General features: G+C 41.6%; 1 protein-coding gene across 7 annotated transcripts in view; it reads left to right on the forward strand.

The window, feature by feature from the left end:
* The window catches only part of GALNTL5 (polypeptide N-acetylgalactosaminyltransferase like 5), a 134,279-nt gene that overhangs the window by 78,939 nt on the left and 37,227 nt on the right, over positions 1-18,113 (forward strand). For all 7 annotated transcript variants that reach the window (XM_082632129.1, XM_082632125.1, XM_082632128.1 and 4 more), the window contains one exon: positions 3,096-3,218. In XM_082632129.1, the coding sequence (XP_082488255.1) occupies positions 3,096-3,218 (123 nt within the window). The remainder of the gene's footprint in view (positions 1-3,095; positions 3,219-18,113) is intronic.

The raw sequence follows: 18,113 nt of genomic DNA on the forward strand, positions 1-18,113 counted from the left end.
ATCTAGGGGCTTCCCTGGTGGCACAGTGGTTGAGAGTCCGCCTGCCAATGCAGGGGACACGGGTTCGTGCCCCAGTCCGGGAAGATCCCACATGCCGCGGAGCGGCTGGGCCCGTGAGCCATGGCCGCTGAGCCTGCACGTCCAGAGCCTGTGCTCCGCAACGGGAGAGGCCATAACAGTGAGAGGCCCACGTACAGCAAAAAAAAAAAAAAAAAAAAAAAAAAGAAAAAAAAGAAGTGATATCTAGCAAACTATTACATATAGGATAGATAAACAACAAGGCCTACTGTATCGCACAGAAAACTATGTTCAATATCCTGTGATAAATCATAATGGAAAAGAATATGTATACGTATAACTGAATCACTTTGCTGTACAGTAGAAATTAACACAACATTGTAAATCAACTCTACTTCAATAAAGTAAATTTTTTTTAAAAAGTACTCTCTGAACTGAGGTCTGAAGGCTGAGTTGGGGTTATATCGATGGAGAGGAAGGAAAAAGCATTTTAGGCAGAGGTAATGGCATTATAAAGGCCCAGAGGCAAGAGAAAACATAGTGAGTTTGGAATAGTTCTGTATTTTATGTAGATTATGTATGAGTATAGTGGTAGGAGGGAGGGGGTAGGCCTGAAACCAGAAACGTGAAAAGGCAGCCCCTCGTGAAGGCATTGTTTGAATTTTATTTGGAGAAAATGGGGAACGATTCCGAGGCTTAATGCAGGGGAATGACACAATCCAGGTACTTTACATGAAAGAATTCTAATCAGGCCAACTACACTTAATGGCTTATTCCTCCATGTTCACTGGTTTTAAAGAACTATGACACTAGAACAAAATCTGATTAACTCCATTTAGCATTTGAGATTAGCTGTCTATTTTACAACTCAGTTACAAACCTCAGGCAAGCCAAGAGGGCCCAGATTAAGGATAAACTCTTTGAAGTCTGCAGGTTCCCTGTGAGGTGCACTTCTCAAGGAAGCGATGTATCTGTATTGGATAAGTTTTCTGCCTAACAGTTTACCTAATCCACCGTGCATCTGACCCACTATGGGCCGGGACAGAAAAAGAGGAGGAGAAACAGGAGGAAGAAGAACAGGCAGAGGAAGGAAAGAAGATGTCCCGGGAGGTTCACCTCGGAGAAATAACTGTAGATGCATCAACTCAGAAGTGAAAGGGAACTCAAGCTAATGTCAGCGACATTTAGGAATTCCACTCATTGGCCAGGCACGATCACGTATGACATTATTTGTGTGAGAGCCACGCAAATCAGAGGGGTCCAGTACTGTTTATTTCTGGTCTTGTGCCTAGGAGGGGGTGTGGAGGGATGGCCAGGTTCCTTATCTGAACAGTACCCTGAGCAGCACACCTGGCCACGTGTGGGGCAAGAAGGCCCCAGTAAAGCCATGAGCAGGCAGCAGGGTGGGATCTTTGCTGGACTGTGGAGTTCTAACTTCTCACCCAGAAGGACAAGGATCCTGCCATGGAGATGCATTTCCAGGATGACCAGGGAACCCCCCCACAGCCTTTCAGAACTATGCCAAGAGTTCAGAGACATACCTGGTGACTTCCTCAGATGTTCTTTAGGCATCAGAGGACTCACTGCTGATGGCTGAGGGATGGTTGGACTGCTGGACCGGACACTCTGCTTCTCCTCCTGGAACCACGGTCACCTGGTTGGTGGTCATTTCACCCACCCCACCAAGGAGCTTAGTCTTGGACCCACACAGAACCTCAAACAGGAAATGGGGTGTTCTGTGTCCTGATGAAGCTCAGGATTGATGTACCCCTGCTTTAAATCCACAGTGATTTCATGTGGGCTCTAGGAGAACTTTCTTCAACTGTAGCTAGTCTTTTCTAGCTCATACAAGTTGGTACTGCTGATGGAGTCCCTCAGCTTGGGATAGCAGGGGTCAGGGGCCCAGACAACTGCCCCCATTGAGTTACACGAGAGGCATGTCCAGAGCTGACCTGCTACTGTCCACCTTTGTCATAGTCCTGGTCCCTCTCAACTACAAGCCAACGACATGACCATCTTCTGAAGGACCCAAACCCTCCACTTCACGTTAGCAATGACCACTGCCAGAACGGCCTTATTTACTCCTAGGTCTGCCACACCGAGTTCCTCTGGGTCCCAGATGTTGGGATGGGTTTGCAGACATCTGAGCTGAGATGCTGCCCCTACCCTGCAAGCAAAGCTGTGCGGCCTGCAGTCCGCCTCTGAGCAGGGCCCTGGCACTCTCTTTAAAGACAAGGAAAGAGGGCTTCCCTGGTGGCGCAGTGGTTGGGAGTCCGCCTGCCGATGCAGGGGACGTGGGTTCGTGCCCCGGTCCGGGAAGATCCCACATGCCGCGGAGCGCCTGGGCCCGTGAGCCATGGCCGCTGAGCCTGCGCGTCCGGAGCCTGTGCTCCGCCACGGGAGAGGCCACAACAGTGAGAGGCCTGCATAGAGCAAAAAAAAAAAAAAAAAAAAAAGACAAGGAAAGAGATCCCTCCTTCTGACTAGACTACAATGAACCCCGGCCTCCTGATCCAGATTCCTAGGTCTTAGAGGAGTTTAAACCTCTGAGGCATCTGTATCCATCTCACCAGAGACTTCATATTAACCTCCAAGTATTGAGTGACTGTTAGGTACCAGGCTCTGTGCTCGGTCATGGATTTCTTCCTTTCACTGCAGACCTGCAAGGAATATGGTACGTCTGCCTTCTCACAGATGAGGAAACTGAGACTCGAGTGGTGTGATAACCTGCCTGGGAATTATTACAGAGTTAAGAGCATGATTGTTAATACTAAAGTCAAATTGCCCCAAAGAGTCATAACTCATGCTTTTTCTATTAACATTTTAATAGTGATTTATTAAAATAGAGGTATTTCACTAGAAACACAGAAGGATGTTTGCAGTTGATTTCAATGCTGAATCTCTTTTTGTTCACGTTTTGTTCACATTTTATGCACGTTCATCTGATAAAATTTTCTTTTAAGGTTAGAATGTCTGTGGAATAGCATAGTTTTTAGGAATCAATCAAAATTGTGAGAAATTGGTTTAATTTCTTTACTTATAGTTTACAATTGTCAAGTGTTGACTTTTTTTTCCAGATGATTTGAAAGAGAAACTAGACTATCACCTGGAAATTTTTCGGGGAAAGATTAAATTAATAAGAAACAAAAAGAGAGAGGGACTGATTCGAGCAAGGCTGATTGGAGCATCACGTGCCTCAGGTATGAACATGTCGTTGGGAACATGACCCTGTGTCTGCATCACAGAGATCTTCTTGTCTGTATCGAAATCATCCTCATGGAGACCCTCCATGTCTCCACTGGCGTAAGCAGAAGAGTGGAAATATATTTCAGCCATATGAGTCTTTAATCTTCTTTTGACCCTGAAAAGATTCAAAATGTTAATTTGTTATTTCAGATAGAGGATATTCTTTTGAAGGGGTCATAATGTCAGCCTCCTGTCGCAGGATGAGTTCCCCCAGGTACAAACTCTGGGATGGAGTTTTAAATACGTGCAGGGAACCCACTGGGGTGCTCTTGGGAACCACATAAGGGGAGCAGAAAGCAAGACTATCGGGAGAGTGGGGCTGTGATGCAGCTGCCGACCCATGGGGAACTCTGAAGCTAGGAGGGTGTCAGTTCAGGGCCTCTGGCAAGCAGAGGCCAAGACGAAATGGGAGACATGTTTACGGAGAAATGTCTGTGAAGGATAAAGGGGAGAGGGAAAAGCGTGGACCAGAAGCTTCTGTCCTGACACCTGTGGAAAGAGGCAAGGAAGGAAGGGAAGGTTGCAAGCCCTTCAGTCTGCTGCGTGGCTCCCAGAAAGGCTCCCAGGGGCTGGTGGGGAGCCCCAGAGCAAAGACCGCCCATTGGAGGAGTCCTGCATGGGCGCCCCAGTGGCCCAGCTCTTGTTCATCCCCCGCCTCCTCCCCCCCAGTGTGCTTAGTGATTGGCTGGGAGCCCCCTGGGAGGGCATGGCCTTAGTGTGTGTACTGCAGAAGATCCCAAAGCTTTGGAAGCTGTCAACCCCACTCCTCATGGCAGGTTCTCTTGAAGGGAGGTCTGAGCAGCACACTCAAGAGTGGTGCAGGGAGGCCCCACCTGGCCCAGGTAAGGGGACCAGACAGGGACGAGGACACCCTCTGCCCCCCAGGGAGGGGGCATCACTTTGGACCAGGCAGCCACATCCTCGCCAAGGGCAATTCCTGGGGAGTGGACTGAGTCCCGAGGGGAATCCGAGCATTCCGACTTTCAAGCTTCCTGGAAACCCGAATGATCAGAGGGTTGTTTGCAGAATATTAAACTAGGACAAAAGGCGATGGGTAACGTTTAAGGGTCTTTCATCAGGCCATGTGGCAGTCTGAGGAAGTGTCTCCTTTTTTTTTTTTTTTTTTTTGGCGTTACTTGGGCCTTCCACTGCTGTGGCCTCTCCCGTTGCGGAGCACAGGCTCCGGACGCACAGGCTCACCGGCCATGGCTCACGGGCCCAGCCGCCCCGCGGCACACGGGATCCCCCCAGACCGGGGCACGAACCCGCGTCCCCTGCATTGGCAGGCGGACTCCCAACCACTGCTCCACAAGGGAAGCCCGTCTCTGTTCTTTAGTAAGGCTATTTCCTTATTGAGTAGAAGGCCACATAAAAGCAAAATCTGATTCTTTTTTTCTCTGTTGGCCTGATTGAGACATTCTCTTATTTAACTACACAGATAATATGTATGTATTGTCCAAAACGCAATATAAACCACTAAAACTGCATGGCATGTATCTTTTCAGAACTTTGGTTCTATGCATTAATATACATATGTGTGTATGTATGCACACACATGTGCATACATACACACATGCACACATAGATTTAAGGATTTTTAAATATATGGAATCGTACTATCTCTATTGTTCTGAGACTTACTCTTTTAATTCCAATTTAATGTTTTGGAACTTTTCCCATGACAATACTTGAGACTTACCTCAGTTTTTTTTTTTACTGCATTGTATGGTATTCCATATGGATTCCATAATGGATTGCCATAATTTGTTTAATCATTTGTCATTTGGTGATTTTTACTTTTTACTATTACTCAAAAAAAAAGTTGTATCGGCAATTCTTATACATATACCTTTGTGGAAATTAATGCTTATGCCTATGGGATAAATTGCTAAAAGTGGAACTGCTGGGCAAAAGGGAATTCTTATTTTAAATTTTGATGGATACTGCCAAACTGTCCTTAAAAAGATGGCACCAATTCACAGTTCCATCACAGGGTGTAAGAGGGCCCTCTCCCTGGAGCCTGGCTGACGCTGGATTATTTGTTACCAATCATTCTAGTGTTTGCCAAATTTGGTCAAAAAACGGTATCCTTTATTTTCTTGGCATTTCCTCGATTACTAGCAGCGTGGAGTGTTTTTTCATATTTTTGTAGATTTTTTTATAGATTTTTCTGTGAATTTGGTCTGTTCCTATCCTTTGTCAATTGTTTGATTGGGTTGTCCGTTTGTTCCTGATTTGGAGGTGCCTTTATGAGAACGAATCCTGTATTATATACACCGAGAATATCATTCCCCAGTCTGTAGCTGACCTTCCCATCTTTGTGGATAGTGTCTTATGTTGAACGGAAGTTCACCAAAAAACCCACTTCCTCTTGGTGGACACAGAGCCACCCTGGGCTTTCCTGACTTCCTTTCAGTAGGAATGGCCTTGTGACTATATTTCAACCACATTTCCTGACCAAGGCTTGTAGGAAGTTGGTTTATCCGCCTCCACACTTTATTCCCCCTTCTGGCTGACTAGGGTGGCGCTGACTGCAGTGACCTTGAAGGGCATGGGTTGAAGATGGAAGAGATCCCATCAGCTTGTGTCCCTGAGTGACCCCATGGAGGAGAACTTCCCCTCAATCAGGAGCCTGCCTTGGATGACTAAATGAGTAGAAATAAACTTTGACTGCATTAGAGCCATTACAAATTTTGTTTTATTATACTAGCAACTAGCTTTAACTTAATAAAACAATCAGGACTTCCCTGGTAGCACAGTCGTTAAGAATCCGCCTGCCAATGCAGCGAACACAGGTTCGAGCCCTGGTCCAGGAAGATCCCACATTCCACGGAGCAACTAAGCCCGTGCACCACAGCTACTGAAGCCCGTGTGCCCTAGAGCCCGTGCTCCACAACAAGAGAAGCCACTGCAATGAGAAGCCCGGACACCTCAACGAAGAGTAGCCCCCGCTCGCCGCAACTAGAGAAAGCCCTTGTGCAGCAACGAAGACACAATGCAGGCAAAAAAAAAAAAATCAGATGTATCAATATTTTTCTTTATGATTTTTGTGTCTTGTTTAAGAGATTCTTCCTTACTCCATGATCATGACGATATCCTGCATTTTTTTAAATTTTGCTTTTTTACGTTATATTATTAATCCACCTAGAATTGATTGTTCTGGGAATGGTGTAAGGTAAGAATCTAATGTCCTTTATCCTTTATGGCTAACCACTTCTCTCCATGCCGTTCATTAAGTAGTGCAGTCTTTCTTCATAGATTACAGTTCTACTTCTATCACGTACATCTGTATATTCCTGCATTTACTTCTGGCTTCTCTCTTCTCTCTATTATTGTATTTGTGTATTTCTAAGGCTAATCACACCCTCTCTTGATTAGGATAGCTTGATAAGACGTTTTTATAACTTGTAGGTCAAATATTTCCATGTCATTCTGCAAAATCGTCTTAACTTAGGATCATCCCATTAAGTTCCACAAAAAATCTATTGAGATTTTCACTGGAATTGCGTGGAGTTTATAGATTAAAATGGGAGAGAATTTACATCTTTTTTTTTTTTTTTTTTTTTTTGCGGTACGCGGGCCTCTCACTGTTGTGGCCTCTCCCGTTGCGGAGCACAGGCTCCAGACACGCAGGCTCAGTGGCCATGGCTCACGGGCCTAGCCACTCCGTGGCATGTGGGATCTTCCTGAACCGGGGCACGAACCCGTGTCCCCTGCATCGGCAGGCGGACTCTCAACCACTGCGCCACCAGGGAAGCCCGAGAATTTACATCTTTTTAATGATGTCTTCCCATTCATGGACATTTATTCAGATCTACTTTTACATTCTTTCAATACTGTTTTGTCATTTTCTCCATAGATACCATATGCAAAGATTTATTCCTGTTTATCTTGGTTTCTTGTGTTTTTTAAATTGTGATTTGGGATCTTCCTGTTGCATTTTCTAATTACTGGTATATAGGAATGAGATACTTAAAAAAATTTTTTTAATACTTGGCCGCGTTGGGTCTTCCTTGCTGCATGCAGGCTTTGTCTAGCTGCAGCGAGCGGGGGCTACTCTTCATTGCGGTGTGCGGGCTTCTGATTGCAGTGGCTGCTCTTGTTGCGGAGCACAGGCTCTTGGAGGGTGGGCTTCAGTAGTTGTGGCACATGGTCTCGGTAGTTGTGGCTTGCGGGCTCTAGAGCTCAGGCTCAGTAGTTGTGGCGCACGGGCTTAGCTGCTCCTTGGCATGTGGGATCTTCCTGGACCAGGGCTCGAACCTGTGTCCCCTGCATTGTCAGGTGGATTCTTAACCACTGCACCACCAGGGAAGTCCCTCTCTTGCATTTTTTGTCAACTGAAAATAGACAGTTTCCCCTCTTCGTCTCTAACACTGAATTGAAGTGGAGATAGTAGGTCATCCTTTCCTTATTCCTAACTTTAATGGGAACAATTCTAAATTTTCACTTAAATATTGTATTTAACGATATTAGTTTCCTGGGGCTGCCATAACAAAGCACCACAAACCAGCTGGTTTAAAATAACAGAAATTGACTGCCTCGCAATACTTGAGGCCAGAAGTCCAAAATCAGGTGTCAGCAGAGCCGCAGTCTCTCTGAAAGCTGTAGGGGAGGATCCTTCCTTGTTTCTCTCAGCTTCTGGTGGTGGCCGTCAATCACTGGCTTGTAGCAGCATCCCTCCGGTCCCTGTCCCTGTGGTCACATGGCCTTCTCCCTGTGTGACTAAGGACACCAGTCATATTGGATTAAGCACCCACCCTACTCTAGTAGTACCTCATCTTAACTAATTACATCTGCAACACCCTATTTCTAAATAAAGTCACATTCTGAGACACTAGGGGTTCAGACTTGAATACGTCTTTTGGGGAGGACATACTTCAACCCGTAACCCTGCCATAGAGTTGTGTTGTTTTAAGGAGAAGAAGTCTTATTAATGTTTTAGTTTAGAAATTTTCAAACCCACAGAGCACTTCTATACCCTCATCTAGATTCACTAGATGTTAATATCTTACAACACCCACTCCATTCATACATAATCTCACTTCCTCTCCATCCCTCCCCAGCCCCACACACAGCATCTACTTTCAAAATTAAGAGAGGCTTAGAATTTTCTTTTTTTTTTTTGGTACTGTTTTCTTACATTGATACTTTGCCTTATTAGGCTCATAGAATGAACTGTATGGTTTTTCCTCTTTTTCTTTTTTCTGAATATCTACATAAGACAGATTATGTAGATATTTGGAAAATTACATAAAATTGGCCTATAAACTATCCAGGCACTGGTATCATTTTTGGTTTCCTCTATAATCCAGGTATTTTTTAAAGTGAATTTTAAAGTTTCCAAACATAAGGGATTTAAAAAAAAACACATTTATTTATTTGTTTATTTGGCTGCATCGGGTCTTAGTTGCGGCACGCAGGATCTTCGTTTTGCATGCGGTGTTTTTAGTTGCAGTAAGTGGGATCTCTCTAGTTCCCTGACCAGGGGTCAAACCCGGGCCCCCTGCATTGGGAGCACAGAGTCTTAGCCACTGGACTACCAGGAAGTCCCCAAACATAAGGGATTTTTCTAAATTGTCTTTTAATTGCTGATTACTAGCTTAAGTGTATCATGGTTAGAATTTCTGGTCTGTTGTTTTGTTGCGATCTCCTTTGTGTCTTAAAGCTGGGTCAGAGTTTCAAAACAGCTATGTGTATTTGAAAAGAATAAATTTTCTCTTTTTGGCTTTAGGTTTTATATATATCTAATTTTGTTGCTCAAATACACTGTATTTTTATTCATCTAATTTGACTTGACATAAATAGTAATTTTGTCAGTGCTTGCTATTTCTACCAGTCAGTCTATATTTGCTGCCCCCCACCCCCTGCCCTGTGATGTAGGCTGCCTAGGCTAGGCTTTGCTTCCGGATTAGAAACTGTGTGATCCTGGGATGTGGGCAGGTGAGGCAAGAGCTGGTGACCCGTCACTAACTATTCATGTATGCACTCCTCCAATCAAGGACTTATCTAGCACCTCCTATGTGCTGTCCATGAACACTTATTATTTTTTTAAAATTTTTATCAACTCTATTGAGATACAATTTACATAAAATAAAGTGTACCCATTGAACACGGGTAATCGGTTTTCATACGATGCTAACGTGTACTTGCAGGTTTAGAGTTGTGTTAGCTTCCCGAGGAGCTGATATTCGCATTCTCATGACGTCACTCTATCTCTTGTAGAGGCTTCAGATTCATTCCCTGCTCTTGCTCTGACCTCATCACTTATCCACCTCCCCTTCGCTCTACCCCAGCGGCACTGACCTTCTTGCTGCTCCTCAAACATACCGACTATACTTCTATCTCAGAGGCTTTGCATGTGATTTCCCCCCCTGGAATGTTGTTCTTCCAGACACCTGCATGACCTGTTACTTCACTTCGTTCAGTTCTCTGTAAACACATGTCGCCTTATCAGAGAGGCCTTTCGAAATCACCCTGTACAAAACAGCAAGCCCCTATTCCTCTCTGTCATCCTTCCTCTGATGGATTTTTTTTTTTGTAATATTCATGGCTACTTGTCTACTCAACTGTGTGGGTGCTGCTGCCCACGTGATGACTGAAGTTGCCCTTAAGTTGCAGTAGCTGAGACTTCCCCGGTGGTCCAGTTGTTAAGACTCCACGCTTCCACTGCAAGGGGCACGGGTTCAATCCCTGATCAGGGAACTAAGATCCCACAAGCCACGGGGCGGCATAAACAAATAAGTAAATAAATAAATTGCAGTAGCTGAGACAGCTGTGATGAGCCGTGCTGTGCCCTCGGGCAGGAAGGAAAATGACAGCAACCGGGGGCATAATTCCATCAAGGAGAATTAGAAGGTGAGGGTTTTGCAAAGTGGAGACAAGGTGAGAAAGAGCAGCTATAATCAGATGGCCTGAATCTAAAGGAAAGGGGACTTTTTTTTTTTTTTTGCGTGGGAGCAGAAATGTTATGGCTCAGAGGCAGCCATAAGTAGCTGGGAAATGCCGATGTTGCCCTGGACCCAAGGATTCATGCAGTCACGGAGGAAAAGGAGGAACTTTCTATCAGTAATGTTGCTGGGGAAATAGCATCTTCTATGGAGAGTCTGGGCTTACATAAGGCAAGAAGGTCTGTAGGAGAATTTTGTGGAAAAAAAAAATTAGTGTAGGGAAATTCACTTTAAATAAGAGAACTGTGGAAAGGGTAAAAGGGTAGTCCACAGTGGAAGAAGAAGTTTGGGGAAAGAAATACAGGGCAATCTGGGGGTGAGAATGGAGTATCTTCTACTGAATTGGCCTGGATGGTCAGCAAGCGGCCAAGATGGCAGAGATGAGGTGTAGATTTCAACTGCCATCCTAAAAGCAAAAGGTTAACAAAATCTAACACGCTGCTGAGAGCTTGCATTGTTGCTTGACATTCACACAGAATGAGAGATGATTCTGTTGCCTAAATATGGTAGACAGAATAATGCCCTTCCCCAAAGAAGGCATCCTAATCCCCCAAATCTGTTAATATGTTACCCTATGGGATTAACGTTAAGGGCTTTGGGATGGGGAATGAGCCTGGATTATCCAGGTGGGCTCACTCTAATCACATGAGCCCTTAAGACTGGAAGAGCCTCCAGGCTGTGGGCAGAGGGTCAGAGAGATGCACGTGATGACTCCATCCACTGTAGTTGGCTTTGAAGATGGATGAAAGGGACCAAGGAATGTGCATAGTTTCTAGAAGCTGGAAAAGGCTTCTCCCCTAGAGCCTCCGGGAAGGAGGCCAACCCCTTGATTTTTTAGCCCAGGGAGACCTATGTTAGACGTCTGACCTACAGGACTGTAAGAGAATATATTTTTGTTCTTTTATGCCACTAAGTTTATGTAAAGAAACACTAATATATCTAGAAGGAGACCCCTCTGCAAGTGCTTGACCTTGAGTTGGAGGGTGGTAGTTATCTGACTTCCTGACAGTTCAGCTGCTTCTGGAATTGAAGCTGCTCAGGCTGACGGGGAAGCTTTGCAGGTGGGAACAGAGGGGCCACATGGTTTTGGGTAGAGGGGCCCTTGAGCAGCTTCTCCAAAGGCAGCCGTGCAGAGGGCAGTGTCTGACTCTCCGCCACAAACATCCAAGGGAGGTGACACAGGGCAATACAAAGAGCACTGGTTTTCGAACCAGAGCCATGGTTTCAAGTTTGCTAGGTGCCAGTTACCAGCTACGGGATCTTGGGCAAGCCACTTCTCCGAGCCTCAGCTTCCCAATCCATGATATGGGAACAAAGATATCTAACTAATGTAGTTGTTGGAATGATTGAATGAGGTAATTATGAACACTTTTTTTTAAGCATTAAGTATTAAACAAATGCTTATTAGAAAGTGATTAGTATAAATAATTAAAACATAAATATTTAATTTACATGCTTCAAAATGGTAAAATACATAAAACAAAACTAGGAGAAATACAGAGCAAAAGTAATGAAAATATAGATCATTCACAGTGGAAAGTCTCTTGGAGATTTTAGAACTCACCAGCCTTATTTCCCAGTTAGAGAAGCTAATCTCCCTAATAGATCAGAGACTTGTCCCGTGTCACGTAATTCAGGACTCAAACCCGCAAATTCTGGTTTCCATCGCAGTAAACAGTATCATCACACTACCAGGTCATGGAAACATAGCAAGCAAGCAAACAAAAAAGAGAAATTCAAATAGCATAGTCACTTAATTGCTTTTTACAAAATCCAAATGGCTATGTTTAACAGATTTATCATGTGAATGAAATGGAAATGTTTGGATATTGTACAAAAATTGATCAAACACTTAAGCCCAAAGAGATTCTCTGTAAATTCCCCCAAACTAGATTTTGCACACCACATTCTTAAACATCAACACACACACAAAAAAAGAGAGAGCAGTAACATAATATGTAGGTTAATAAAAATGAAAATATGTAAGACCTTAAAAATGATTGCTTTAGAGACCAAATTGAGAATATTTAAAATAAATAAATGGGTTATGTTTAAATGTAAAAATGTAGAAACTAAAGAAAAGCAGAAAATAAAATGAAATAAGAGGAGAAAAAGACTGAAAATATTGAGCGAGATTGATATAGCATTTGTTGTTTTTTAAAAATAGGGTAACAAACCTTGCAAAACCACAATGCCTAGAGAAATTGTGCAAATAGATTGCTACAGAAAAGCAGAAAGGAAGCTTCCACTCAGGGAAAGATGAAGAATATATCTCCCAACTTTTAACTTCAGTGAGTAATTCAGTTTTGAACATTCCACAAATATTTTTTTGGAAGGAAGTATGGGAAAGATCCTTTATCAGGCAGATTAAACCTCATGCCCTTAAGTTATTTCAGATCCTAAGGAGAAGTTGGTTTAATCTGGGAAGACAGGGTTTTAGATAAGATACAGATGATTATATGTAGGTTATCTCTATAAACAATAAATAGAACAATCCTTTCTGTAACTCCCGAGGCCAACAGAAGTCAAACAACTGCTCCACTTCCTGGCAATAAACTTAAATAAATATTTGGACATTCCCACAAAATATTCTTGTGAGTGTGGGAAGCAGCCAGGAGGGACCCCAGTACCCCTTTGCTCTCATTAAAGCATGTAAGTTTCCCCCAGAAAATGCCTTATGATGAGTGAAAAATAATCAAGTTTCATTGAAATGTAGGGGCTAGGTAGCTTGTTCCCACATGCTTTGTAATTTAAATTAGTACTCAGAAAAACTCAATATTGCTCTACATGTATAATTTTTAATTATTTTGCAATTTATAATACTATATTTGTGGTCTTCCTGGGTCATTCAAATTGTCAAAGTTGAAAATATTTAAATCTTTAAATGCCAAGTGTATGTACGCTATATATGATAAAGAGGACACCGCAAGTTAGTATGGGAGAAAGGCGTTTTTTTGGGTTTTGTTGTGGTTATTTTTTAATGGCCCTCAAACAATTAGTTATTTGAGAAAAATTTTAATCTTCATTTTATACCAGACACCAAATAAATTCTAGCCGGATTAATAATTTTATTTTTAAAAGTCAAACCATTAAGTTGTTATAAGAGAAATTTTTAAACAGAAAAAGAAAACATTAATACTTAACCGTTCTGCAAAGAAGAAATTTCAAAGCTTAAAACCAATGGACTTGGGGCTTCCCTGGTGGCGCAGTGGTTGAGAGTCCGCCTGCCGATGCAGGGGACGTGGGTTCATGGCCCGGTCCAGGAAGATCCCACATGCTGCGGAGCGGCTAGGCTCGTGAGCCATGGCCGCTGAGCCTGTGTGTCCGGAGCCTGTGCTCCGCAATGGGAGAGGCCACAACAGTGAGAGGCCTGCATAACGCAAAAACAAACAAACAAACAAACAAAACCCAATGGACTTAAAAGTTCTTATCACAAGAAAAAAAATTTTTTTGTAACTATATATAGTGACAGATTTTAACTAGACTTACTATGGTGATCATTTTGAAATATATATACAAGTATCAAATCATTACATTGTACAACTGAAATTAATATAATATGTCAATTATACCTTTAAAAAAAAGGAAAAACAGCTTACTACAAAAAATGAAAAACTGTAAAAAATGATAAAATTAAATAACAATAGGCTAGGGAAATAGTATAACTAAGATAGATAAAAAGTTAATATTCTTACTATGTAAAATGTACATACCAAACCATTAAAAAAAAAACAAAAAACCATGACTCCCATACCTAAACGGTCAAAAAATATAAACATTCCATTTGCAAATGGCTAATCACCTGAAAAAAAGTTCAACCTCACCAGTAAATTTTTAAAAATTAACCAGATATTATTTGTTTATTGAGGTGAGATATATACTTAACATAAGATTGAAATGAACGATTCAGGGATGTTTAGCATAGTCACAATGTTGTACAACCACCACCCCATGCAGTTCTGTAGTATTTTCATCACCCCAGAAGAAAACTCCACACCCATTAAGCAGTTTCTTCCCATTTCCCCATCTCCCAGCCCCTGGCAACCAACAATCTGCATCCTGTCTCTGGGTTTACTTTTCTGAATATTTCATATTAATGGAATCATACCTTTTATGTCTGGCTCTTTCACTAGCATAATGTTTTTGAGATTCATCTACATGTGTCAGCACTTCATTTTTTTATGTCTGGATAATATTCCATTGTATGCATATATACAGTTTGTTTCTCCATTCATCTGTTGGTAGACATTTGGGCTGTTTCCTTCTTTGGGCTATCGTAAGGAGTACCGCTGTGGACATGCGTATACATGTATACATTTGAGTTTTTTATTTTTTTATTTTACTTCTTTAGTTTTTGTCTGTGTTGGGCCTTTGTTGCTGCACGTGGGCTTTCTCTAGTTGCAGCGAACAGGGGCTACTTTTTTTTTTTAACGTTTTTATTGGAGTATAATTGCTTTACAATGGTGTGTTAGTTTCTGCTTTATTAGAAAGTGAATCAGTTATACATATACATATATCCCCATATCTCTTTTCTCTTGTGTCTCCCTGCCTCCCACCCTCCCTATCCCACCCTTCTAGCTGGTCACAAAGCACAGAGCTGATCTCCCTGTACTATGCGACTGCTTCCCACTAGCTATTTATTTTACATTTGGTAGTGTTTATATGTCCATACATACACTACCACTCTCTCGCTTTGTCCCAGCTTACCCTTCCCCCTCCCCGTGTCCTCAGGTCCATTCTCTAGTAGGTCTGCGTCGTTATTCCCGTCTTGCCCCTAGGTTCTTCATGACCTTTTTTTTTTTTTAGATTCCATATATATGTGTTAGAATATGGTATTTGTTTTTCTCTTTCTGACTTACTTCACTCTGTATGACAGACTGTAGGTCCATCCACCTCACTACAAATAACTCAGTTTCGTTTCTTTTTATGGCTGAGTAATATTCCATTGCATATATGTGCCACATCTTCTTTATCCATTCATCCAACGATGGACACTTATGTTGCTTCCATCTCCTGGCTATTGTAAATAGAGCTGCAGTGAACATTGTGGTACATGACTCTTTTTTAATTATAGTTTTCTCAGGGTATATGCCCAGTAGTGGGATTGCTGGGTCATATGGTAGTTCTGTTTTTAGTTTTTTAATGAAATTCCATACTGTTCTCCATACTGGCTGTATCAATTTACATTCCCACCAACAGTGTAAGAGGATTCCCTTTTCTCCACACCCTCTCCAGCATTTATTGTTTGTAGATTTTTTGATGGGCCATTCTGACTGGTGTGAGATGATACCGCATTGTAATTTTGATTTGCATTTCTCTAATGATTAATGATGTTGAGCATTCTTTCATGTGTTTGTTGGCAATCTGTATATCTTCTTTGGAGAAATGTCTGTTTAGGTCTTCTGCCCATTTTTGGGTTGGGTTGTTTGTTTTTTTGATATTGAGCTGCATGAGCTGCTTGTAAATTTTGGAGATTAATCCTTTGTCAGTTGCTTCATTTGCAAATATTTTCTCCCATTCTGAGGGTTGTCTTTTGGTCTTGTTCATGGTTTCCTTTTCTGTGCAAACGCATTTAAGTTTCATTAGGTCCCATTTGTTTATTTTTCTTTTTATTTCCATTTCTCTAGGAGGTGGGTCAAAAAGGATCTTGCTGTGATTTATGTCATAGACTGTTCTGCCTATGTTTTCCTCTAAAAGTTTGATAGTGTCCGGCCTTACATTTAGGTCTCTAATCCATTTTGAGTTTATTTATGTGTATGGTGTTAGGGAGTGTTCTAATTTCATTCTTTTAAATGTAGCTATCCAGTTTTCCCAGCACCACTTATTGAAGAGGCTGTCTTTTCTCCATTGTATATTCTTGCCTCCTTTATCAAAGATAAGGTGACCATATAGGTGTGTGGGGTTATCTCCGGACTTTCTATCCTGTTCCATTGATGGATATTTCTGTTTTTGTGCCAGTACCATACTGTCTTGATTACTATAGCTTTGTGGTATAGTCTGAAGTCTGGGAGCCCGATTCCTCCAGCTCCGTTTTTCTTTCTCAAGATTGCTTTGGCTATTCGGGGTCTTTTGTGTTTCCATACAAATTGTGACATTTTTCGTTCTAGTTCTGTGAAAAATGCCAGTGGTAGTTTGATAGGGATTGCATTGAATCTTTAGATTGCTTTGTGTAGTATAGTCATTTTCACAATGTTGATTCTTCCACCCCAAGAACATGGTGTATCTCTCCATCTATTTGTATCATCTTTAATTTCTTTCATCAGTGTCTTATAGTTTTCTGCATACAGGTCTTTTGTCTCCCTAGGTAGGTTTATTCCTACGTATTTTATTCTTTTTGTTGCAATGGTAAATGGGAGTGTTTTCTTAATTTCACTTTCAGATTTTTCATCATTAGTGATAGGAATGCAAGAGACTTCTGTGCATTAATTTTGTATCCTGCTACTTTATCAAATTCATTGATTAGCTCTAGTAGTTTTCTGGTAGCATCTTTAGGATTCTCTATGTATAGTATCATGTCATCTGCAAACAGTGACAGTTTTACTTCTTCTTTTCCAATTTGGATTCCTTTTATTTCTTTTTCTTCTCTGATGGCTGTGGTTAAAACTTTCAAAACTATGTTGAATAATAGTGGTGAGAGTGGGCAGCCTTATCTTGTTCCTGATCTTAGTGGAAATGGTTTCAGTTTTTCACCATTGAGAATAATGTTGGCTGTGGGTTTGTAATATATGGCCTTTATTATGTTGAGGTAAGTTCCCTCTATGCCTACTTTCTGGAGGGTTTTTATCATAAATGGGTGTTGAACTTTGTCAAAAGCTTTCTCTGCATCTATTGAGATGATCATATGGTTTTTCTCCTTCAATTTGTTAATATGGTGTATCACATTGATTGATTTGAGTATATTGAAGAATCCTTGTTTCCCTGGAATAAACCCCACTTTACAATGGTGTATGATCCTTTTAATGTGCTGCTGGATTCTGTTTGCTAGTATTTTGTTGAGGATTTTTGCATCTATGTTAATCAGTGATTTTGGTCTGTAGTTTTCTTTTTTTCTGACATCTTTGTCTGGTTTTGGTATCAGGGTGATGGTGGCCTTGTAGAATGAGTTTGGGAGTGTTCCTCCTTCTGCTATATTTTGGAAGAGTTTGAGAAGCATAGGTGTTAGCTCTTCTCTAAATGTTTGATAGAATTCACCTGTGAATCCATCTGGTCCTGGGCTTTTGTTTGTTGGAAGATTTTTAATCACAGTTTCAATTTCAGTGCTTGTGATTGGTCTGTTCATATTTTCTATTTCTTCCTGATTCAGTCTTGGCAGGTTGTGCATTTCTGAGAATTTGTCCATTTCTTCCAGGTTGTCCATTTTATTGGCATAGAGTTGCTTGTAGTAATCTCTCATGATCCTTTGTATTTCTGCAGTGTCAGTTGTTACTTCTCCTTTTTCATTTTTAATTCTATTGACTTGAGTCTTCTCCCTTTTTTTCTTGATGAGTCTGGCTAATGGCTTATCAATTTTGTTTATCTTCTCAAAGAACCAGCTTTTAGTTTTATTGATCTTTGCTATCGTTTCCTTCATTTCTTTTTCATTTATTTCTGATCTGATCTTTATGATTTCTTTCCTTCTGCTAACTTTGGGGGTTTTTTGTTCTTCTTTCTCTAATTGCTTTAGGTGTAGGGTTAGGTTGTTTCTTTGAGATGTTTCTTGTTTCTTAATGTAGGCTTGTATTGCTATAAACTTCCCTCTTAAACTGCTTTTGCTGCATCCCATAGGTTTTGGGTCGTCGTGTTTTCATTGTCATTTGTTTCTAGGTATTTTTTGATTTCCTCTTTAATTTCTTCAATGATCTCTTGGTTATTAAGTAGTGTATTGTTTAGCCTCCATGTGTTTGTACTTTTCACAGTTTTTTT

This window comes from Mesoplodon mirus, assembly GCF_964341445.2.
Source record: "Mesoplodon mirus genome assembly, chromosome: 9".
In the NCBI taxonomy this organism is placed as follows: Eukaryota; Metazoa; Chordata; class Mammalia; order Artiodactyla; family Ziphiidae; genus Mesoplodon; species Mesoplodon mirus.